This window comes from Onychostruthus taczanowskii, unplaced genomic scaffold, assembly GCF_017590055.1.
Source record: "Onychostruthus taczanowskii isolate IOZ18803 unplaced genomic scaffold, ASM1759005v1 scaffold24, whole genome shotgun sequence".
Taxonomy (NCBI): Eukaryota; Metazoa; Chordata; class Aves; order Passeriformes; family Passeridae; genus Onychostruthus; species Onychostruthus taczanowskii.
Genome location: NW_024499684.1, coordinates 296,797 through 320,760, shown reverse-complemented (window position 1 = coordinate 320,760; position 23,964 = coordinate 296,797). Strand labels below are relative to the sequence as shown.

General features: G+C 51.5%; 3 protein-coding genes across 4 annotated transcripts; 1 reads left to right on the top strand and 2 right to left on the bottom strand.

Moving 5' to 3' along the window:
* Window positions 1–102: 102 nt before the first annotated feature.
* SELENOT (selenoprotein T) lies at window positions 103–6,326 on the bottom strand. The gene is made up of 6 exons (XM_041405755.1): window positions 6,132–6,326; window positions 4,918–5,028; window positions 3,691–3,817; window positions 2,382–2,469; window positions 1,539–1,690; window positions 103–899 (listed from the first exon to the last, which is right to left on the bottom strand). Exons 1-5 carry the CDS (start codon window positions 6,170–6,172, stop codon window positions 1,566–1,568), a joined length of 492 nt encoding a protein of 163 aa, XP_041261689.1. The 5' UTR covers window positions 6,173–6,326; the 3' UTR covers window positions 103–899; window positions 1,539–1,565.
* Window positions 6,327–6,341: 15 nt separating this feature from the next.
* Window positions 6,342–19,210, bottom strand: EIF2A (eukaryotic translation initiation factor 2A). 2 transcript variants are annotated; one of them, XM_041405752.1, is made up of 14 exons: window positions 19,166–19,210; window positions 17,933–18,002; window positions 17,582–17,656; window positions 16,841–16,959; window positions 15,850–15,949; window positions 15,401–15,483; window positions 14,162–14,235; window positions 13,870–14,014; window positions 12,786–12,902; window positions 10,026–10,597; window positions 8,703–8,819; window positions 7,733–7,861; window positions 6,852–6,917; window positions 6,342–6,776 (listed from the first exon to the last, which is right to left on the bottom strand). In XM_041405752.1, exons 1-14 carry the CDS (start codon window positions 19,191–19,193, stop codon window positions 6,711–6,713), a joined length of 1,761 nt encoding a protein of 586 aa, XP_041261686.1. In that variant the 5' UTR covers window positions 19,194–19,210; the 3' UTR covers window positions 6,342–6,710. The 2 variants fall into 2 exon arrangements, with proteins under 2 accessions (XP_041261686.1, XP_041261685.1); XM_041405751.1 differs by lacking the exon at window positions 19,166–19,210 and having other exon boundaries at window positions 17,933–18,549.
* Window positions 19,211–19,224: 14 nt separating this feature from the next.
* SERP1 (stress associated endoplasmic reticulum protein 1) lies at window positions 19,225–21,287 on the top strand. Its single transcript, XM_041405753.1, has 3 exons — window positions 19,225–19,445; window positions 19,534–19,609; window positions 20,050–21,287. The coding sequence occupies exons 1-3, from the start codon at window positions 19,362–19,364 to the stop codon at window positions 20,088–20,090; spliced, it is 201 nt and encodes a 66-aa protein (XP_041261687.1). The 5' UTR covers window positions 19,225–19,361; the 3' UTR covers window positions 20,091–21,287.
* The last annotated feature ends 2,677 nt before the right edge of the window (window positions 21,288–23,964 follow it).

The window sequence follows — 23,964 nt, the reverse complement described above, 5'->3', positions numbered from 1 at the left end:
ACCTGAACTGCAGCAGGTGCCTGAAGGATCAGACCAAGCCCCATGTGCCTTTCCTCACACTCGGGGTTCTTAGGGGCTTACACATGACAAATACAAGGTCAGTAACTTTGGAAAGTTGGTTTTTTATGCAGTTTTTCAATTGCAGTTCCAAGAATGTCCATCGGTGACAAACAAGGTACTTCACACAGGAAATGGGAACTCTTTATTTCAATTAATGTTCTTGGGTTCTATTCAGGACAGCAGGAAGGCCCAGCTCATCTCTCAAATGGCCAAGGAAGAACTGCTGGAGCTGGTCCACATGATTAAAGAGCAGCTGATCTTAATTTTCACTGAAGTCACCAAGTGATGTAACAATTCCGCATACAATTTTGCTTATATAATTCAGTATATAATGCACTGTTCGACTCTGCCATAGATTTTGAAAAATATACAAACCTGTTTTAACCACATTAAAGAGATTTGATAGACAGCTATCAATTACTCAACAGTTTAGGACAATATCAGACACTCCTATAACTTCATTTTAAACTACAAAAAGAACATAAATTCATATAAAATACAACAGATTAAACAAACTTCTCTTTTTTCAAGGAAAAATTAGGTATCAACTCAATCTGCCATAGTGTGAAACATGAATATAAAATAAGTTACCATTAGTAATGCCTGCATTGCTGATCTATGAACTGGTCGAATGAAGTCTTAAAAAAACTATACAGTATTATTGCACTCGTGGCTGTGCAGTGTGGACCGGCCAGCACTGAAACAGGGCTCATTGAGTGTTTGTCCAGGAGGCACAACGTGGCTGCAGGAGAGGCATCCAGCCTGCACCAACAGCAGCTGTCTTCAGTGCAGGCCTTCATGGGTCTGCGCCACGCGGCCCGGGAACCACCACCCAACGCCTGTGGAGAGACAGCTGGGTTACAGCCAGCACAGCCCTGCAGCACAGCAGCACCCTGCACACAGCCAGCCAAGATGGGACCCGTCAGCTATGCTGAGCCACAGGTGACACGGGGACGTGGAAGTGCTTTGTCACACAATACCTACACATGTGAACTCCATGCTACCAGAACTGTGGGGCTTTTGCAGAGGAGCAGGGCAGTACACCAGAGCATGACAGTGCTCTGCTCTCCAGGATTAAGCAAGGAATAGACAGCATCCTGTTCCCCAAGGCTCTGGAATTCAACTGGGTTAAAAGCCAGGGAGACCTTAAGCCCCTGGACAGATGCTATTCTAACACACAAAAGCAGTGTTTCTGATCTCTGCACACACACTTCACTGACATTAGGCCTTCTGCCTGCTGTAACACACATTCTCCTGCCTCATGGAATGCCAGCTTCCTGCTCTGAGACAGGCAGAATGAGCCACATCCCAAAACCTCCCACCCAACAGCCTCTGTGACACCACATGTCGCAGTTTAACATCATGGGAGCTGTTCTCCAGAAAAAACATTTAACTGAACAAACACACACTCCTAAAATCCAGTCTCCAGTGTGCCCATCTTACCTGGGCAAACACACTGGTGACTGGAGGAGACTTACGAGAAGTTTCAGTGCTGATCGATGGGGCTATGATCGATGATGGGGCATTGACTCCATGTGCACATTGAGCTTCATCTCGTTATCAAGGATCTGTACAAGCTGCTGCATGGAAGGGAGGTGGCCAGACTCCAGCTTAGACCACACTGGGACATCTAGGGAGAGAAGCACTGTTACACTGGGAGCATCAGAAACAGGCAGAGCTGCTGGAAACATGGAACTGAGAAGCTCTAGGAAACTGAGTTGGTGTTGAGGAAAATATCTGAATCAACAATGCCTCCCACCTCTGGCTATGCTGAACCCCAGCCCAACTAGGAGAGCAGAGTGTCTAACGCTTCCATTTAGGAGTGTATCATACTGATGGAGAGCTGCAAAATATCCACTGACATTCCTCTCTACCTGAAAAATCAGTACTGCTGTCCATCAGTACTGATAATCTGGTAAGAGAAATGGATTCTTTAGGATTCCAAAGCTAAAGCATGCTGCAGAACAGACAGGGAAAGCATCTAATTGGAGAGTACATGCCTCTAGCTGATGGCTTCTTATTTAATGCACATCACACACAAAGAAAGAATATAACACAGTTATTCCAAGGCACCAAATATCCCTCTGAGTAAGTTTTTACAGAGCTGTTCTAGAGTATCTGACATCTGCATAAATTGCTTTATAAGACTTCTATGATTTTCATTATTTATTCTGGTAGGCAACATCTAAAGATCCAACTGGATGGCAATTTCCACATATCACATTTGGGACATAAATTTCCTGACACCATCCTTCACTGTCCCCACCCCACAGCTCTCACATGTGTATATGTGACACCCCTCAAACAAAGTCTCAGCTCACCATTCAAAGTGATTTCAAAAGCCCCAGTGGACATACACTGGTTTTCAATCATGTTGCTCAGGAAGAAGACCATCATGCAGGCGTACACCTGGAAGGGAACAAAGATCCACACAGACCTCAGGCATGTCAGGCACACCTGCTGCTGTTCACAGGTGCCCCTGAACTCCCTCTGTGATTGCCCAAGGAATGTTCCCATCCGCAGACACCTCCCCTTCCTCCTCTGACACGGACTGTGCACCTTGCCTTCCCCAGACAGCATCTTCAGCAGTGCCAAGCCCACCCACCCCACAGCCCTCCGCACACCTCTGGGCCAGCACAGCCAGCTGCAGGGGGCTGGCAGCGTGACACGGGAACTCAACCCTTCCAGGCACAGCCTGTCACTGCCACAGCAACCTGCAGAGCCAAGGGCCCAGCCACAAACGGCAGAGCAAGGCAAGGCGCGTGCACAGGAACCACCGACCCTCCTGCACACCTCCCAGCTCTACACCCCAATTTTCTCTGCTGCATCTTCAGCAGTGAAGCTCCTCCCTCACCGCCAGCACCTCTCCAATTTCCTGTTCACAGGCACACTCACACAAGTCACTGCAACACCACAGAAGCTGGCACAGGGACAGCAGCCACGCACCGCAGCCAGCCAGCCAGGCACTGAGTTGGCCCATTTAATTCAGCTGGAAATATTACAGCTTCTGGGCACGCAAACTGGCCAGTGAAAGACCCAGGGCCCTGGGCAGCTCAGCATGAAGGTCTGTAAATTAGTTTAGTGGAATATATCTGGAACAAGGTTACTCTAAATCAGAGTACAACACCCTGAATCTACTGGCATCATCACTACTGACTCATGGGGATATTTTCCCACAATGTCATGCCAGTCTGCTCTCCAAAAACACCCACAACATTTCAACTTCATTTTTCTAACACCCTTCTAATTGCTGCCTAATCTATCAGGAGTCTGATGGAAGCATCAACTGCAAAACTGTTATGAGACAACAGAGAAGGGAAACTGCAATTTTAACATCAACAATACTGGCTTGAAATGCTCTTCTTGAGCCCTAAAAAATAGAGAACTCTTTAATCATCTTTGCCAGCACATTAACCTCAGCTGCCCCTCTGCAGTAGCAGCAGCTTGGAAAGAGATCACAGAAGTGCACCTGGGTTTGTCACAAGCATAAAGCACAACTGGTAAGAATTATTCTACCATAAGGCTGCAGCATATGAAAGGTGAATCAGTCATAACCGAGGGACTCACAGAGCACCCTCATGAAGTAACTCTGAAGCTGCTTTTTCAGACTAGAAGAAGTATGTCCTTTACCTTGTTTTCCTGGCCCCACTGCCAGATGCTTGGAGCTTGCATGCCAAAGAAAGCAAACGGGTCCTTGCCAACGATGATTAAGCCAATTAATACTAGTTTGAAGACAGACAGAAAGGATGCTATGTGCCTGTTGGAGACAACACACACCAGTGACTGAAAGGTTCAGCTTCTGCTTCACCATACATAACTGTAATTCACATCACTAGGAGAACTTTGACAGTGTACAGTCAAATGTTTCAGGGGAAGTATGAAACTTTCCAAGATTTATCTCGCTGCAAAAAAACCCCAAACCAAATCAAACCCACAAAAAAAAAAAAAAAAAGGCAAAAAAAAAGCAACACACATAACACCCCCAATAAGGCCCTGCTTTTGCACAGCACCCCACAATAACACCTTCCTGTAAACCACAGACAGAGTCTTTTGCTCCTCAGCAGACTTCAAACAGGACTTTGCTTTTAACTTATATATGCCTGACCTGGGTAACAGATTCAGTTTCTAAAGCTGTTCCTATCACAGACATGTCTGACTGACAGGCACCACTTCCTGTGGAGCAGTTCCCAGTGATGTACAACTCCCCAGAGCCAGCCCACACCGAGGCACTGCAGCCTCCCACCACCACAACCCTGCCAGAAATCGGGCCAACGAGTGTTCAGGAGCCACCCAGTAACTATGGCATCACTCCCCAGCGTGGGCACGCTGCTTTAAGTAACAGCAGTAACACTAATTTGCCTTTTTCTGAATCTTTGGGCCTTCCCCCCACAGCTGCAGCAAAGGCACTCTGGCAGCCCCCAGCCTGAGCTGAGCTCTCCCTGATTCAGATGTTAACACTGAACTTTCCCTTCCTCTGAGTCCTTAACCCATTACAGGGGTTTATCACTAAGTGCATAAACCTGAGCAACAAACTGAATTTATGTCCAGATACAGCATGAAGAAAAGCTAGGAAAATTCACTGTTTCAAAAAAAAAGTTATGTAATTTATTTTACACTGGATATGACAGGCCTCATCATACAGATATCCAGACAGTGATACTTGTATGGAAAATTAAGGCAGCTACCTGGAAGGCAAGAAAATCACACACAAGGAAATCATACAAGTGTCCTTGTATGCAACTGCAATATAAAATCCCCTCAAGTTTACATTTTCAGCATTATTTCAGTGTAAATGCACGTGTTTACCACTGGAGAGCAGACAGGCAGAGAGCACACAGCACGAAGTGGCAGGCTCACCTATAGATGGGTTGAGGAAGGTAGTTCTCCCCTTCGATCCGGATGTCTGGGTACCGCTGGCTGATCACCCGCATGTACTCCTCAAACACCCGCCTGTAGCCTCAGGAGACACTGAGCACAGACAGCACTGTCACCACAGCCCAGCAGCACTCACCCTCTTCCGACTCGCGTCTTTTACGGCACAGAGAAAACCTGATCCGCAGTGAAATTACACACCGCGAATCCCAGCAGGCAAGCCCTGGGTGTGACATGATTTGCTCCACATCCCAGCACAGACACGGAGTTCTGGAAATACCCACTAAGCATCAAATCACTCGCTTTCCCTGCAAAAATCTGTTATGATTAATTTATGAAATCGATATAAGCAACCCCTTGCTCTGTGCCAAAAAAAAAAAAAAAAAAATCTTCACGCAGAGGCGTCTGAATCCCTCTCTGGGACTATCCAGATAGGCAACGGCTCTCCCAGCCACCTCTATGTCAGCACGACACGGGAACTGCAGGGGTTAAATATCCCCGAGCTGTCCTCTGCCTGCCTTTCAGCAGCCGCCTCTATAAAGCCGCGGTGAAGCACCAAACACCCCGAACCCAGCGCTTTCCCCGGAGCGCTTCTGCGGCGCCTCAGGGGCCCGCAGGGCTCGCCCAGGCTCTGCTCCGGCCGCCCCGAGGGCCGGGAACCGTACTGGCGAGTGCTCCGGGCCTGCTGCGTTCTTTACTGCCCGCCAACAGGCTCCGGGCTGCCTCAAGCCTGCTCGGAGCTGCTGACACCATCGGCAACGCCGCCGGAATGGTGCAAGGTGCCGGAGCGCACCGACTGCAACACGGGCACTGCACCAAAACACAGAATTACAGCCACGGCTAAGACATCGGTTCCTCCCAAACGTCAGACCCGCAGCAGCACAACGCCATACACGGCACTAAGGGGCCCGAAAAGCGCTATTTTATGGCGGGTGGCCGTAGAGAGGGACCCACTGAAAGAGCCGCCGCCCGCGGCCCGGTGCCGCCTCCCACGCTCCAACAGGGCCGGGCGCCCCGACAGGTCGCCTGGGGCGGGGCGGCCCCCGCCACTGGGGGAGGCCCCTCCACGCCCAAGAGCGAGCGAGGCCGCCGCAGCGCTGAGGGAAAGGAAGGGAAGAAAAACGAACGAGGGAGGGAGAAGCGACGGCCCGCCGGACGCCGCCATTTTGGCCGCCGCCATCTTGGCGGGCGCCCCTCACCAGATCTGAAACTTGAGCAGCGGCCCGGTGGCGTAGGCCATGCGCAGCTTCTTCGCCGGCAGCCCGCCCTGCTCCGCCGCCGCGGCGCCGCCGCCGCCCGGTGCCGCCCGCCGCCTCGCCAAGGTCACGCGCGCGGCGGGGGCGGGGCCAGGCGCGGAGCCCCGCCCCCGGCGCGCCCCCTGGCGGTCACACTCCGCTCGCACAGCCCGCTGCTATTAAACGCTCTTTATTTTTATCGACAGCCCCTCGGTGCATAAAGATCGCAGCTTTTTAAATGTTATACAGCTATCAAAGGTCTTCGTCGCCTTCCCCTCTCCCACCCCAATGAGGAAAAACAATCTGGTTCAGGCAGTATGTTCTCAGAAAAGGAGCGCATTTCTCATTGGATCAGCGGAATTGGCCGATGCTCATCGCTTGCTTTACGGCTTCGTGTGCACCAATCTTTAGGAAAACTCTTCTTTAAAGGCAAATGAGCAGCAAATCTGTGGATGTCGAACCCTTGGTCATTTGCTGAAATGTTTAACAAACTACATTTTGCATGAACTTTGTGTTAGCACCACACTGGAGCTCGAGGAAGATTTAAACACCCAGTTCCAGGTCTTCCAGTTCCTTAAGGAGAGCAGCTTCTTTCTGAATCTTCTCCACCTAGAGCAGAAAATGTCATAGATGTAAGTTATTATAAAATGAACCTGGAATAAACTGTACAGATCTCAACTGTACCTGATTCTTCTCCAGCTGTTTGCCAGCAGCTGCCTGTTCTTTCAGCTGCTCAATTGCCTTTAGTTTCTGAAAAAAAAAAAAACAAAAACAACCAATCAAAACTTATTGGGGAAGCAAGAACAGAAAAAAAGTCTTAGAAGTTGCTGATGTGTCTGGAGGCAGGTGTCCATGGAAGGCACAATCCCTTAAGCATCTCCAGATGCTTCACCCAGAATTTCCCACCCATAACAGACATTTCTTTCAAGAACAGAACCTAGGAATAGCAGTATTTAATCTCAGAAACAAACACTAGGCATTGTCTCACTGAAGGGCTAGATCCAAAATTGGAAATTACTGCACCACCATCCCTCTTCACCACACAGTTTCCTCAAAAAGCCTGGAAAGCTAATCCAGAGACTACGAGCAGCAGGAGGCAGCCAAGAGAAACAGGTAAGATTCTCTAGCCAGAACTTAGCAATTCCTATTCTGGAATTATTTAACGCAAGAATTCTCAAGACTGGCAGTAAACTTTGCACGCAGAGCACAAGGCAAAGCACAGGGCACTGCTCCCCTGGCAGATGCAGGTCCCAGCAGCCACAGGAGGCACAGAGCTCCTGTGTGAGCACCAGCACGCCCAGCTGGGACTGGCTGCACCTCCACAGCACTCCTGCCAGAGCCCCAGGGGCAGGTTCAACAGCCCCTCCCTGTACCCACCCCGATGGCACCTCCAGGAGCCCTGGCACTCGATGGCCCCCACTGCTGCAGGGCAAAGGGAGGTGGGCACAAACCTGGGGCATTCCCCTGAAGGTAGCTGCATGCTCCTGAACTCAGCTCACCCCACGCTAGGTCTAGACCAGCCCTTGGAGGAATACTCTGTTAGAAACCTAACAATCCCCTCACACCTTCTTCAAATTCTTGATCTTCTTGTCCACCTCAGGATCTCCCGTGGTCATGGCTGGCACGGTGCTCTGCAGGGCATTCTGTGGGGTTTTGACCTGGGCAGGGACTTGGTGTGCCTCAGCTTTGGCCTCCTGCAGACACAGAAACACAATCCAGAAAAAAACCTTTGATTGCAAAGAGAATGAAAAACGTCTTTAATCACTTTAGAGGATCCATTTAAAATTCCTTCTTTCCCCATTTTGCTGGTGTATTCCAAAATCCAGGCACGACTTGCTCTGAGATACTGCATTATCTACTGACCTGCCTTCCATGGACAAAGGCTTATCTGGAACAGCTCACATGCTGTTTCTTGTTTAATTTCTACTTCCTCAAGATCCCAACCACACACAGCACAGGGAAGCAACAGTTTAAGGGTGACATGACAAACACACACACAAATATTTTACAAAACAGACTGGGTCATTGTCTCTGAAGCAAAGAAAGGGCTCAAAACCAGAGCTAGAAATTTTTTTTCAATAGCATTGAAAGAAATTATTGCTTCAGAGGTTTGTAGAAGTTGGAAGGCTAATACCAAAAGCTGACTTTTATCTACCCAGTCAATGAACAGTCAGTCCAGAAGTGACAGACAGGCTGCCTCTGGTCTGCCCTAAAAGCACACCTCAGCCTTGTGCTGCAGGGAGCAGAAAGCACCCACCTGCTCTTCCCTCCCACCTGAAACCCAAACACATCCTGCAGAAAGGAGAAGTCAGAATCTCCTTGTCTCCACACTGATTTCAGCTAACATTTGCAGCCACTCAGCAAAGCTGTTCCTTTTGAATCACCCTTCTGTAGCTGTTATTCTCTGGTTAAACTCTGCTGCCCTTCCCACACTGCTGCACCAGCCACTGCTCTGACTGACCGCTGCCCTTTGGGGAAGCTAATTAATTAATTATCTAATTAACGTGATCCCTGTAACAATGATTTTTGCAGTACCTGTTTAGCAGCTTTCTTTGCTTCATGTTTCCTCTGATTTTTGAGAGCTATTTTGGACATTGGCTTATCACTGCCTCCCAGCTGGGGTTTCATGTTCTGGGGTGGCTCATCCTCATGCTGCAGGACACACAAAATGGTTAAAACACCATATTCCATGTTGGCACAGAAATCCTAAAATCTACCTAAGACAACATCATATGCAAAGATGAACCAGAAAGAAAAAAGAAAGAAAGGAAGTGGGGGAAAAGGTATGCACTCCTTGGAACAGCCAAAGAAGTGTGAAAAGGGTTTCAAACTCATCCACTCGAGTTTGCACGGGACTACCCTGGGTGTCCTAATGATTTCACAGATTTCCAGCAAGAAAACAAAATCATTATGTAAGGAAATGAAATCCAAGAGGAATAACCTAGCTCAAAATGACTGAAGCCTGGCATTTTGCTGCTGACAGCTCTGTAACTCAAACTCCTGATGACCAGAGAGGAAGGCTCTCTGCAGGGGAGATGGGGGGCTCTTGGGAGGCACTGGGGACAGAAAGGGGGTTTCTGGTGTTTTTAAGATAACTCTCAACTGTGGCACTGTATTTTTTTAATGCATATGACAAGACTTTTTGCTCATATAAGTAAGCAGAATTATTTTACTGACTGTATCTTCTCCCTCCTCCCTCTGCTCAGGGATGGTTTGTGGGAGCAGCCCCTCGGCATGGCTAACACTGCTCACAGGCTGAGCCTCCTGCAAAAGCACCAGGCTCAAAATCAAAGCTCTCCGGGACCCAAACACCAAGGGTGCAGCTGTTACATGGAATTAGCTGCTCCTCAGCCTACTTTGGAAACTTGCAGAAAGAAACTAATTATACAAGCAGATCACTGTACTGAAATGTGTTTAAGCTGCAGCTGACTTGCTAATGATCCAATCTCTTTCTAATAAGTACATTTACCTTATAAAAAAAAAAAACAACAAAAAAAATGGCTGTTGGGAGACCACTCAAGCCCCAGGCTGGCTGGGTTCAGAACTGGCAAGTCAGATCAGAGGCTTCTGTCCTAACTCAGTTTCACCACAAGCTTGGAGTTTAGTGTTTCAGTGCATGTTGCAAAGAGTACAACAAAAGTCTGGAAATGCTTTGTGAAAGGTATTTGGGATGAGAGCTTTCTAGCATACGTTCTTGCAAACTGTCAGCACAGTGCCAAAGAAGGTCACCAAAACCCCTCCAAACCCCCACAGTGCTGTCAACCCGGTCACTCTCCTCAAAAGCACGCACACAGGCGAGGCCAAGCTCCAAAGGGACGGGAGCCAAGGGGCCAGTTCCCTGAGGACACGGCTGCTCACCAGCTTGGAGCTCGTCACGGGCCTGTTCCTCAGGGCGGGCGGGCGGTAGGCCTGCGCCGGCCCGGGCTCGGCCCGGGGCAGCTCGCCGGGAACGGCCTGGTACCTCACGGCCCTCTCGGGGAACACCCCGTCCAGGAAGGGCTGCCAGAACACCTGCCACATCTCCTCGTCGGCCGGCACCTCGTGGCGGTGCAGCACGGAGCCCGTGTAGTGCCAGATCTTGAAGCCGTTGCCGACGCGCAGGCGGGGAGCGCACGTGGCCGTCACGATGTGCTCCCCGTCGGGACACCAGGCGAAGTACGTGGAGTCCGAGGCCACTGGCTTGGAAATCAGCTTGTAGCTCTTAACGTCCCACACTTCCATCTGTCCCCTGAGGTTTCCAAACCCTGCCAGCACCAGGATGTGTCCGTGGGGGCTGTAGTAGGCAGCGTTGCGAGGCCCGGTGCCAAAATCAAACACGGGGTCGCATTTCAGGTTAAAAACCGTGGCTTTGGCAGGCATGAAACCATACACGGCGCAGAACTCGACAGAATTGGGGCTCCAGGCAACGTCGTAAATAGGGCCATTTTTTGCTAAAGGAAAAGGAAAAACATGCAGCTGCTGGGAGACTGAGTCTTTTCAGAGCAAGCCAAAATAAAATCCATAGTGACTCTTCATGCTTTGCTAAAATGCTGCATTCTAATTATTGACAGTGAAAATTAATCTGCTAACAACAGAGGGAAAACAACCTTGTATCTTCTGATAACTTTAGTTACAGTTTGCAACAATAACTGCAGTCATTCCAAATTACCTCTGTAGGGCCAGCACCAACACTTTAACAGTAAGCATAGCTTGACATGTAAAAAAATTCCTTTTTTTTTTCCTCAAGTATGACCTCAGGACCTTCTCAAATTGTCCCACTGGAAACCTGCGAAAACAGGAGTTTTATACCAGCTGGATAATAGTTCTCTTCTTTTAATCTAAGAAATATTGTGTAGTTCAGCTTTGTAGAGGTAAGCAATAGTGACCTGAGTCACCTTTGCACCATGCCCATGCACAATAGAAGTCAGATTTTAATGTGAGTGAGCACACAAAAATGGCTTTACATGTAATGATCAAAACTCAGCACTGTTAGAAGTTATTCTGGGGGGTGGAACATTAGGAGATACTGAAGAATAATGAATTAGTGATGAAAACTCAGGTAAAATACCCAGAGGTAAAAACAAACCACAGGCCATTATAACTTTTCAGCATCTGGGTATATTTACCCATAGTTCAGATAAATGCCAAGTGCATTACTGAATCCTTAAATCCAGAGGTGACCCAAAATGTTCAAACTGAGTTAAATGGTTTATGCCTGTTGTCACTCTGAAGTCTCATTATCTTTAGAAACAAGGATGTATAATCACAGTGTGTGCTCCCCTCTGAAGCCTTCTCAGTGACATTAACCCAGTGCAGCTCAGCTACAGAGGTGACACAAAATGACATTTGGTGACAGCAGCAGCTGGAGAGATGAGGGCACCTCCATGCAGGCTTCAGAGCTCTGCCAGAGCCTGCAGCAGCACCACACCTTAGTGGAAAATGAAAAGCCCTCTGCAAATGCCAGAGTGGAAAAAAGCTTCAAAACTGCACTTCAAAAAAGATCCAACTCCTCAGGGAATGAGGCACCTCTCAGCCCAAGTGCCCACCACTTGCTTTTATCAGTCTGGGCTTTTCCTTGAAAAGGAATAGCTAAATTAAATGAAAAGACTTCCTGTTAAATACAGATGCAGCAGAAATAAAGAACATTTTAGTAAGGATGTAGTTAAACAAGCAGTGCTCGTAAGCTGGGAAACTGCTCCCAAAGAGATTCTACATAGTGAGTCATAAGCCCAATTGTCCTTCCCCAGTGCAGTTACCATCAAGGGGAAGTGGGGCACAGCACTCTTCCACAAGTTTTGCAGCAGAAGGCAAACTGGAAACGTTCCCAGTCAGCACTGTTATGGAAGTTACATTCACAGTACCTCCAGCAAAGGTAGTCCACGTCACCCCATCCCCAGTGCCCCCAAGCACTCCCAACAAATCAAACAAATCCTCTACAATCCCAAACAGGCCAGATGTTTGCACACAATAGCAGGAGCTTGAGAGAAGGAAAAAAGATCTCCACAGGGGAAGTTAAGACATGGACTTCCAGTTCAAGCTAGACACTGGAATTAAGCACATTCATCTGCTGCTCCCCAATGTCATTTTTATGTTTTAAAACGCTTTCAATATTACAATACAAAACAAAGGAGTTCTATTTTCCATCAGACTTCAAAACATTGTTCTCACTCTGCCCTGGCTCACTGAGGGCAGTACCCTGCATGTGTTAAAGTGTAGGCAGGACTATTCTGTTTGGTGACACACATTCCTGCCCATTATGGATTCTCAGACACCAACCTGGCTCCATTGCCCAGGTGTTTTCTCAGAGAGTACAGTTCCCTCCCTGTGCACCTGAACACCTTCCCAATCAAACTATCAGCATGTAATAACTGGAAGCGTTTGCTCTCTGCCACTGACATTAAGATGGTAAGTCTATCAAAGGTAAGAAAATTCAGCTACTGAAAAAAACCCACACCAACCCAGCAAAAAGCAGAGGTAAAGAACAAAACCAAAAAAAAAGGTGAAGGGTGTTTTGCATAGAGGATTTTGCTCCAAAGGTCAGTTCAGGAGACTGAGACGCCCGGCAGGCTGCAGGGGCTGCAGGGGCTGCAGGAACTGCAGGAGCTGCAGGAGCTGCAGGGCAGCACGGGAGGTACTCACGCAGCTGCACCACGGCGCTCTCCCCGCTGGCTGCCAGGTAGTGCAGCGTCTGCTCGCCGTAGTACGAGGCCCCGCTCTTGTCCACCTCGGTGCTGGCAACCACCAGCACGGCCGTGGCTGTGAACACACACAGTCAGTGCAGCACAGCTTCTGAGAACCACAGCAGCCAAAGCAAAATCAGCTCTGCTGTGAGCTCTGCTGGTTGCTTGTGCAGTAGGGCTGCTGTTGTTCTCTTCTGAACTGTGTTTTTCCTAAATGCTAACACAAAAGCGCTGAATACCTTCCTTTCTCAGGTGGAAAACATCAGCTCAGTCTATTCATTTACTGTTAGATCACAAGCAAGTGAACATCCTTTGCAGTTATAAAACAAAAATTAAACTATGGCAGAAACAAAACATCCTGGTCCATTCTTGACTGAAACATTTCTTCAGCATCTTCTGCATGCACATCTGTTATCCAAAGCTGTGGGGCTGCAGAGCAGGGTACTGTTCCATCAGGGCAATGCCCAACCTGCCCCTTCTCCCAGACACATGCACCCCAAAATGTCTTCAGACAACAGTCTTTGCTGTCTCTCAGTCCCCAAGCATGGTTTCTCTACGTGTGAAACACCTTCCTTACATCCCAAACGATGTGTGTTGAAGTAACATGATTTGTACAAAATCATTCTGAAACAGCTCATTGCTAACAGCAACAAAGCACAGAGGCCTCTCAGCTCAGCCCAGTTATCATATGTATGCATACAGATAATTCTACAGATTAAGATCATATCCTCACATGAACTGTTGTTATGTTTACAATCCAATTATATTACTAACACAGAATGCAAAATTATATAGGAATTTGTCATTCAACTGAAAAATTTACCAGCATGTATAGAATATTTTCAAGTACAGCACAAAAAATGATGAAAGTCACAGGATAAGTGCTGAGCAGAAGTGTGCAGAAATGCACCTCAGCAAAGCATTAATGGCTGCCCTCAGGATTTATCAACATATGCAAATTAAACACAAACCCCACACAGTAAACACAGTAAGTCAATCCAAAATGAGCACAATATAAACGTCTCAGTACACAGCTGCTGTACCTTTTTTGTTCCACAGCATTGTCACCTTGTCAGCCTTAAAGAAGCTTTTGTTGGCCAGTGCTGACTGTGGGCCCCCAAAATTGGGGTACTGGTAGAGCCTGACAAAGGACGGAGCACCTTTGCTGCCTGGGACATAAACAGCAACCTGGAACAGCCAGAGATTTCACTGCAGGTTAAAGCCTTGGTGGCACAGGGCATAGTTACTAAAATAGTTACATTGTACTAAAATAACAGCGTTTTGGTTTTTTTTTAAGAAAACCAAAAAAAAGAATGGAAGATGGATCAGAAGTACCTTGGTTGGCTGCGCTCCTGGGGACAACACGAAGTCACTGACCTTCTGCAAATGCAGCTTGTTTGCAATGGTATCTGCCAAGGAAAAGGCCACAGGTGTCTGATGTTAATGACACACCACGTTACCTGGATGTCCTAACCACATCCTTCTGTGGGGCTGTATCCTGGATAGCACAGACCAGCAGAGACAATCACAAAGGATCTCTTTGTCTAGGCAAACAACCATTATTTTCCCATTTCACCACAGCATTTCTCCTGCAAAACCAACTTGAATCAAGCCTATGCCTGAAACCCAGCACTTAGTATTTGGAAGTTCAAAAAGCAAAGGAAGCCTCTGAACCCAAGGTGAAGGCAGCCTGTGTTTGAAGCTGATATTCTTCACCTTATCTGTGCTGGCTTCAGCCACATTCAGGTGGCACACAGAGGCAGGGGCTCTCCCCTCACACCTCCGTGGGATAACTCTTCCCAACAGGCCTGCTCAGCTCAGCACTGCCCCTTCCCAAACAGCTGATGGGAACAGCACCACCCCAGGGCTGCACTGCAGCCAGGAATGTGCACTGCCAGCAGCCCTCCTGCCCAGGCTGACATTCCATGCTTCCCACAGCTTGGTTAACACCAGCAGGGCTAATTCTCAGGCAACTCAATCTCTCATAGCCCTAACTCTTCTATCAACTTTATATTTAAAACAAAACAAAGAATGCAAAACTAAAACCACATGCTGCTGTTCTACCCTCAGTTTGCCTTCATTCCTTTACATTTTTGTTCTAAATAATTTTTATCTTTCTGCTTTTTTCTTCCCCTTTCCCTTTTCAACATCTACTGACTCCAAATATTCTACCACCAACAGTAAAAATCTTCAGGCTTCACTATTTCATTTTTGCCATCTATTTTCTAATGAGCCATTTTTAGCAGTCTATTGACAGAATATGCACAACCCAAGGAACTAATTGCAGATCATGTTTTCTACAAAACAATTTCCTGGATCTCATTAAATGAGTAACAGGCCTGTTAAACTGAGGATCAGATGCATTTCATATCACATCAGTCAGTGAAAAGATAAATAAGAAAGTGAAAACACACTTCATTAAAGAATAATGATTCTGAATTCCAAACTGAAATAGAATGTAGGCAGGCAGTATTTAAAATAAAAGGAAAGCAAATGAAGAAACAAAAGAAAAACCACCCCTCAAAAGAAGCAGCCTTTATAGAAGGAATGAAATGTAGAGAAATACTCGCATACTGAAGTTGTTGTTTTCAAAGAAGTGCACTTCATTGTTCACATTTCTGGCACAAATGCTTTCATCATCTGCCCAGCAAGGACACCTGCACATTAAGGGAAAAGGCAGAAACATGAAATGATGCTCATCATTAGCACTCCAGGATTGTTTTCCCCCTCTATTGTGAGCCCAGTAAGTTCAAACATGATACATTTAATGTGGAAAATGACATCTGCATAGCAAAAATATACAAGTGGACTTAGTTATTGTCAGCTCAGCTTTCCTCTGTGGTGCAAAGTGAGAGTGAATTTACAGTGAACTACACAGACACTCACAGGCACAGACTCTGCCTTCAGTTAGCAGCAGGCACTGCTTTGAAAGCCAACACCACACTAACAGCTCCATTTACCTGGATCAGATTTTGAAAATTCTATTTCTTTGTAAACAATTAGCATCTGGAAGGCTTATTTACCAGTTCTGCATCTTCTTCTGCACAAAAGACTTCAAGCATTTTCCAGTTTTCAGATCATGGAGCTGCAGGTTGGGCACCCCTGCTGTGCCATCCTTAGCAGCTGCAAAAAAACACAGTGGTATGTGAGGCTCAAATCTGCTTCAGCCCAACATCCCACTCATGGTTCTGCATGGACATGCAACTTCTTCCCCTGAGGGAGCAAACCCAGGAATGCTGATTGCTGCACCTATCAGCCTCAGTCTGTCTGCAGGAAGAACTCACATTCAGAGCTGTAGGGTTTCTGCTCCCCACTGCAAGGCTGCAACCAACACCTGCACAGCTTTTTATTCCAAACCAAAACCCCCTCACAGCAAACAATGGAGGCATGCTCTCCACTCCAGTGTTTTGCTCTCACAGGAATGAGGTGATTTTGCCCATTCCAGCACAGTCACAGCTCTCTCTGCAAGCCATGCAAAATGGTTCTGCTGCTTCTAAGCTGTGTGTGCTCTCCTCCTTACCCTGGCTAGCACAGCCTGCCTGCTGCTGTCAGTGATTTACAGCACCCCAGAACAGCTCACAGCTAGTGCTGCCTTCTCTTATCCTACAGCCTGTCCCAGTTCCCAGCCTCCCCAGAGCCTGGCCAGCTCCCAAGGCCCAGCTTGCCCAGCTCTCCCCTCCCGAGGCAGCATTTGCACTGTCTGTGGCTCCCAGAACCAGGAACTCCAAAACCCCAGGGGAGGAAATAAAGCTTTGGACATGGAGAACACTCCAGCCATGGGCCCCTGGGCAGGACACAACTCCTCCAGGACAGCATACCCAAGAACACAAGCTGCCTGCAGGGCACACAGCACCCCTTCCCAAAGCTCAGGAAACACTGACTGACTGACTGACTGCACCCTTCTCCACTGCTCTTTTAGCCAATACATGCACTGCAGAGGCCACAGCCGTGGGCAAAGAGCTGCACAAAGCCTCCCAGCTGGCACAAAGCTTCCCCAGCTGGCACAATACTCACTTGCATAGGCCTGCCACGTTGCCAGAACATTATTCTTTGGCGAGAATTCAAGACAAACTGTCTTTGGGAGATCAAAGGAATGCAGTAACTCAGCTCTGGTGACATTAACCACATTGACCCTGGAACCAAAAGATGCTATTTCAATAAAACATGCTTACAATAGTTAATTGACACTGAGAGAATTGTTCAAGCATTTGACTCTTCTAGATCTACTCCAAATTTGGCCAATGTAACAAAATTGGAAGAGCTTTCTCCCCCCTTTCGTTTTTACTAAATTTTTCCAAGAGCACATTTTAAAACCAGACACCCAAGCATGACAGAAACCACTGGTCAAAACACAACACATATTTTTGTCTGCAACACATAAGCTCTAAAAGTGAGAGTGAGCTCCACAATGCACCTGATCTATAAAAAAGGAACCTTGTAACATTCACAAGGTGTATAGACTCATTATTTTCTATGGACTCTGCTAATAGATTAATCCCAGAATCCCAGAAACCAGGTACCAGGAGCCATGAATAAAAAAACAACCAAAGAAAGCATATCCAGACTACATGGGAGTGGATGCATCATGGGTGCATCAAGAACACAAAACACTTCATCTGATAAACTCCATTTCAAGTGTACATGCAAACACCTGCATTAACAGCAATCAGCTTTACACAGACAAGAGTAAATGAGGCATAACTGATTCCATTTATTTCATACAAGCTAAACATTAAGATAATAAAATGCACCCACTTCTGTCCATTGCACCAGGCAAAGAGGGAGCCATCCTTGCTAAATGCAACAGCTTTGCAATTTTTTCCAGAATCCCTAAAGAAACAAGAAATGTACATGAGTACCCAGCAGCACCAGAGTCAAGGTTTTCTCAACAAAAATGAACACAAGGCCTTTCCTGCTGTGCTAGGAGCCCAGTGTCACCACAGAGTCCCTGCTACCCCTGCCCAGGGACTGCCACCTGGCAGGGGAGCTCAGGCAAGTGCAAAGCCGTCAGTGTTCAGAACTCACTGATCTGCACACAGCTTTCAAGCCCAGAGCCTAGGCTCGGTTTTCAGGAAGCAGTTTCCTTGGAGCCAGGGACAGCAGTACCTTTGGAACGCCGCGCTCTCGGTGAAGCTGGGGGGCCCATTCACCATGTACAGCCCCTCGGAGCCTCTGACTGCAACAGGAAACAAACAGCTCGTTTCACACGCAGCAAAGCTGAGGATCCTCTCACGTGTGAGCCCCGAGACACGCCCAGTCCCCCCCAAACTGCTGTAAGGAAATTCCAAGGCACAAGGGCACGCGCCCCTGGAGCTGCCATGGCTCTGCAGGACCGTGCCCAGGGTGGGCAGCCACAGCCTCACAGCACAACAGCTCCTCTCGGGCCTAAACGCAATTTCACAGGGTTCATGCACACCACAGCCCCCAGAGGCCCTGAGGGAGCCTTTAACACACCTTAACCCAGGAGCTGCACAGCTCTCTTGCCACACTCCCCACCAAGATCCAGACTTACAGCAGAGTGGGCAGCCCAAAACCCACCTGAACAACTGCAGCCCCCCCCAGACCCGAGTGAGGGGAAGGAAACAGGCTCGGGTTTGAAGATCACAAATACAGAAAGGGAAAACACGCATCCCTTATGCTAGGGGCAGTTTAAACAACGAGACACCGAAAGGAACAGGACTTTCGAGAAGAGCTTCCCGAGCTGCGGCGCAAAGCCCGCGGAGCGCAGCAGGCACGGCAGGGACCGGGAAGGGACCGGGAAGGGACAGGGCAGGGACAGGGAAGGGACCGGGCAGGGACACGACAGGGACAGGGCAGGGACCGGGAAGGGACAGGGAAGGGATAGGGCAGGGATCGGGAAGGGACAGGGCAGGGATCGGGAAGGGACACGGCAGGGACACGGCAGGGACAGGGCCAGGGGCACGGCAGGGACAGGGAAGGGACACGGCAAGGGACAGGGCAGGGACAGGGCCGGGACAGGGCAGCTGCCCACGGCCGCGGGTCCCCGCGAGTGAATCATCCGCGGCAGAAGAACGAATCCGCGGCACGGGGCCCCGCGGGGGAGGCCGGCGGCGGGGCGGCTGCTCGGGCGGAGGCGCCACCGGGGCCTCCTCCGGGGTGCCGCTGCTCGCCCCGGCCCCGGGCCGAGCGAGCCCTGAGCAGCGCCGGGGCCGGCACCGTCAGGAACTCCACGACCGGGGCCGGACTTGGCCACGCCGCGGCAGCGCACGCTGGGGACGGGACGCGCGGCGGACGCCGGAGGAGCAGCGGAGGGGCCCCGGGCCACCCCACCCCAACTTCGCAGCCATCTGCCGCGCTCCAGCCCCGGGCTCGACGCACCTGCGAGCAGCGGCGTGGGCGGCGCCATCTTGGGGCGCGGGCGGAGCGGTGTTTCCGGTTCCGGGGCGGCGGCGGCGCAGCGGCCGCAGCGCGCGCCACGTTACCGGGCGGGGCGGGGCCCGGGGCGCGCGCGCGGGTTGGCGGCGGTGCTGACGCGGCAGCGGCCGGGCCGGACCGGACCGGGCCGAGCGCGGACATGGTGGCCAAGCAGCGCATCCGCATGGCCAACGAGAAGCACAGCAAGAACATCACCCAGCGAGGCAACGTCGCCAAGACCTCGGTGCGCGGGGCCGGGCCGGGCCGGGCGGGCACGGGCGGGGGTGGCGGGGCCGGGCCGCGCTGCGCTGACGGCCGTGCTGTGCTCGCAGAGAACGGCCCCGGAGGAGAAGGCGTCGGTCGGGCCCTGGCTGTTGGCTCTCTTCATTTTCGTGGTCTGCGGATCAGGTGAGCGGCCGCGCGCGGGCGGCCGGCCCCGGCGGTGGCTCCGGGCCGGGCACTGCCCCTCCGGGCCGGGCACTGTACCCCGGGGCCGGGCACTGAACCCCGGGGCCGGGCACTGCCCCTCCGGACCGAGCACTGCCCTTCTGGGCTGTCACACTGTCCCTCCGGACCGGGCACTGCCCCTCAGGGCCGGGCACTGTCCCTCGGGGCTGTCACACTGTCCCCCCGGGCCGGGCACTGCCCCTCCGGGTCCCCCCGCTGTCCCCGGCCCGGCGCTGTCCCTCGGGGCTGTCACACTGTCCCCCCGGGTCCCCTCGTTGTCCCCCCGGGTCCCCCCGCTGTCCCCGGCCCGGCGCTGTCCCTCCGGGCTCCGGCGGCGCTCGGGGCCCCCGATCTCGCTGCCGGCGCTGCCCGGCGAGCGCTCCCCTCTCGCTCTCTTGCAGCCATCTTCCAGATCATCCAGAGCATCCGGATGGGCATGTGAGGGGCCGGGGTGGGCCATGCCCGCCGGCCCCGGCCGCCGCGGCTGCTGCCGAGGAGCGGCACCGGCCGTCTCGCATTCCAGGTCCCTTCACGAGTCATTCCGAGTTTTCTAGCCCGTGCCACAGTGCCTTGAACAGCACCACATGTATAAAGCAATAAAAGTCTGTTGTTGATCTACAATCGTGGACCTACTTATTCGCTGAAGATCCGGCCTGCTCTCTGTAATACGTGGAGCTGTAACGCGACGTAGGTCCGTAGGAACTGGCATCTCTTGTAAGCACCGCTCCCCGACCGGCGTCACCCTCCTGTACAGCTGGGAATGGCTGCATCTGACGCTGGAAGCCAGCATTCCTGTAGAGGCTGGAGCCCGCCTGTGCAGCATGTGGCAGTGCCCGCGCCGCCTCTGCCTTTGTCCTGATCCACGCCAAACGCTTGTCTGTGCCGGGGGCGTGCGGAGCTGCTCCGGCGGGAGCCGTGCTGCAGCTCCGCGGCTCTCCTGGCCGTGCCCGCGCTGTAAATACTTCTTGGACGACTTTCAACCAGTGGTGATTGGTTTTAAATTTGACAATGTTGTGTGGGAATATTGGGTGCGGGGTGGGGGGGGACGCGCCGCCTCCCTGCCCACAGTTCTGCTTCTGTATGTGCAGCCCCTGCAGAGTGTGGTGTGTCTTGCAATATATATTTAATCCTATTTAAAGTAAAACCTGCCTTCAACTCGATTTCTTTTAACGATGGATTCAGTACTTAACTGCTTCCCTACTGGTGATCACAGTTCCTTCTTCTGTAGACGACCGTACCTTGAGATCACGTGGAAAATGCTGCTATTGATCATATTTCCCTGCTGATGGCCCTGGCTCCTGGCTCTGCTGTCTGCGTGCTGACAAAGGTGGTGGGAATTGCTCTGCTGGTGCACACAGTTGCTAAAGGAAGATTTCTTTTCTCCGGGTTTCTTAGAAGACAAATTTTAAGTCTGGTTACATTAGAAATAAAACAAAATGAAATGGGTTGAGGTTAATGCATTGCCTGTTAGCTGTGAAGGAGCAGATCTTCTGTACATGTTGTATTTCCATATGGAATCCCTGGGACTGGTGTGAGCTGGGGCTGCCCAGGGCACGGGGACCTTGTGCTGGGACACTGTGCTGTGGCAGGGGAAGCCTGTATCATCGCTGATTTTAAATAAAGGTCTTTTCAAATGCAAGCTGTGTTCACTGTGATGTGGGCAAAGCAGGGCTCTGCTGGCTCTTGAAACTCAGCCATTCACACAGGCAGGGATTAATTGGCTTTTCCCTGACAGGAGCCTCCGTGCCCGGCCGGGTGCTGGGCCAGGCTGGGCCACGGGGCCTGAGCTGGGCTGCCAAGGCTCTGGCTGCACCCAGCGACCGCTCCCTTCCCTCTGGGGCCCGGCCACCCCCCGAGGGCTCAGCAGGTGCCTTCCCATCACCTGCTGCCTCTGCTCCCCGGGAATGCCACAGCGGCCCCAGGGGTCTGGCCAGCTCCAGCTGGCTGCAGGAGTCACGGGCTGTGGGAATGGTCAGCGTGGTTTGTTCAAGTTGGTTCTTTGAAGTTCGGTAAATTCTTGTTTTGGTGCCACAGAGGTGCGCAGCGCTGTGCCCTCAGTGTCACAGCTGGGCTGGCGGGGGCATCTCCGGAGGGGCTCTCTGGCCCCAGCCGTGCTCTGGCTCCACGCATCCAAGAACAAAAGCTGCAGAACACCGCACTCGTTTCTTTTCGAAACCCATCGGAGCAATACCCGTTTATTTCCCCTCGCGATGCAGCATTTCCAGGCCCTGGCCCTGACACGTTCTGACGCACCCGTGCCACAGCCGCGCGTGTCGGCTTCCTCAGGTGACGTCATTAACCACCCGCAACGCTTGGATCTCAATTTTTATTTATTTTTTTCCTCCTGCGAAGCCCTCCCAAGGCTGGCTGCAGGACTGCGCACCCGGCGGGGCACACGGTTTCCCTCCCAAGGCGCCTGCAGCCCCGCCAGGCCGCTCACGGCTCCGGAGCCGCACAAGGGGCCCCGCGTCCCGCCCACCCGCGCACGGCACCGAGCGGAACCGGCAGCCGCAGCAGCCGCCTTCTCCAGGAACCGGCGCTGGAAGCGGGAACAACCCCGGCGGCAGCCGGGACACGGGGCGGCGAGGGCCCGAGCGACGGGACCCGGTCCGAGGCAGCGGATCCTGGGCTGCGGAGACGGCCCGGGAGCGGGAACGAGAACGGGAATGGGAACGGGAACACGAATGGGAACGGGAACAGGAATGGGAATGAGAACGGGAACAGGAATGGGAACGGGACCGGGCGGGGGCGGTGCGGGACAGCCCCGCCCCGCTCCACAGCGCCGCCCCGCGGCCCCCGCAGGTCCCGGTGCGGCACGGGCGGGCCCGCCGCGCCGGGGGAAGGTCCGGGGAAGGTCCGGGGAAGGGTCGGTGCCGCTCCGTGCTCACCTCACCTGGCACCTGCTCCAGAGCCGCCTCACGGCTGTGCAGCCTCTTGCCCGCGCTCCCCTCTGAGCCAGGGCCCGGCCTTGAAGCTCTCCTCAGTAAGCATTTCCTCCGCATCCTCCACTGTTTCCGTGGCTTTTCCCCGCATCTTCTGCCACGTCCGGTCTGAGGCCGGGCCCAACTCGGAGCCACCTCTGCCCGGCTTCACTGCGTTCAGGCGGTTCCGTGACACCGCGGCTGCAGCGCTCCCGGGCCGTGCTGTAAAGCACACGCTGCCCTGAACGCAGCAGCTGCATCCTTTCTCTGTATACCAGAGCTATATGGAACAATGGAGCCATGTCACGGACACGCGTTAGAGCTGCCACGGCAGACCCAGCGTGCCGGGACGGCGGCAGGGGCCGCGCCAGGCGGGACAAGGCCGGGGCACGGCAGCGCTGCCCAGCCGGGCTGCCAGCACCCGCCGCCGAGGCTCTGCCGTGGGCAGCCGCGCCCCACTGACACCACAGCGGTCTCACTGGGAGAACTGCTGCTCCTTTTCCTCAGGCAGCCCCTGGAGAAGAGCCCGCAGCATTCCCACACTCTCTCTGCCAGTTCACAGGGCTCTCCCAAGCCGAGATGCTGTCCAGGGCTGAATACAGCTTATCTCTGCGCAAAAACGAAACACAAAGCCCCGGAGCAAACCTGACAGGAGCAGAGCACAGCAAAGGCTTTCTAAGAGGAGCAGTTCAATCTTTGTTTCATCCCCTTTTTCAGATTTCCTAAATGCCTCTTGGTTTCGGAGGAAGCGCCTCCGCAGCTCCCCGGTGTGAGGGATGTGCCCACCACGGCCCCACAGCTCACGCACAGGGGAACAGGCATTCCGAGGGGAGCAGAGCTGCTCCCTGTGCTCCCAGCACAAAAACAGTGACCCCGAGTCAGGTTCACAAAGTTCAGGTTCACAAAGTTGTCTCTGTTCTGTTCCACTCAAAAGTGAACTGACGGGTACAGAGTATCCTCCGAGAAGTTTTAATCAACTACTCACCTGAGGGACTCTTGTTCCCAGGAATCCCCAATTTATCCTTTTTTTCTTACTTCACCAGCATCATCCTCAGTGTGCAGCTGGAGTGAACCACTGATCACACTGCAGAGGAAACACACATAGCTGCTGGAATACTTTGCTTTCTAATCTGTGTGCACTCAAGTCTCCCAAGCAATGCTCTCAGCACAGGCGTGCAGCAGGCAGAAAACACCAATCCACACCTAAAGGAAAGATCATTTTGGTGTTACTTTAGCAAGAATTTTTAACAAGCACACCACACAGGGTTTGTTTGAACTGTGCTGAACTGATGCTTACCAGGAGGAGGAGATGCCTCTCGGTTTCCAGGGCATGGACACTTCTTTGAGACCTGCACCCACCAAAACCTGCAGTTTCCACTGTTTGTTGTGTTGTAC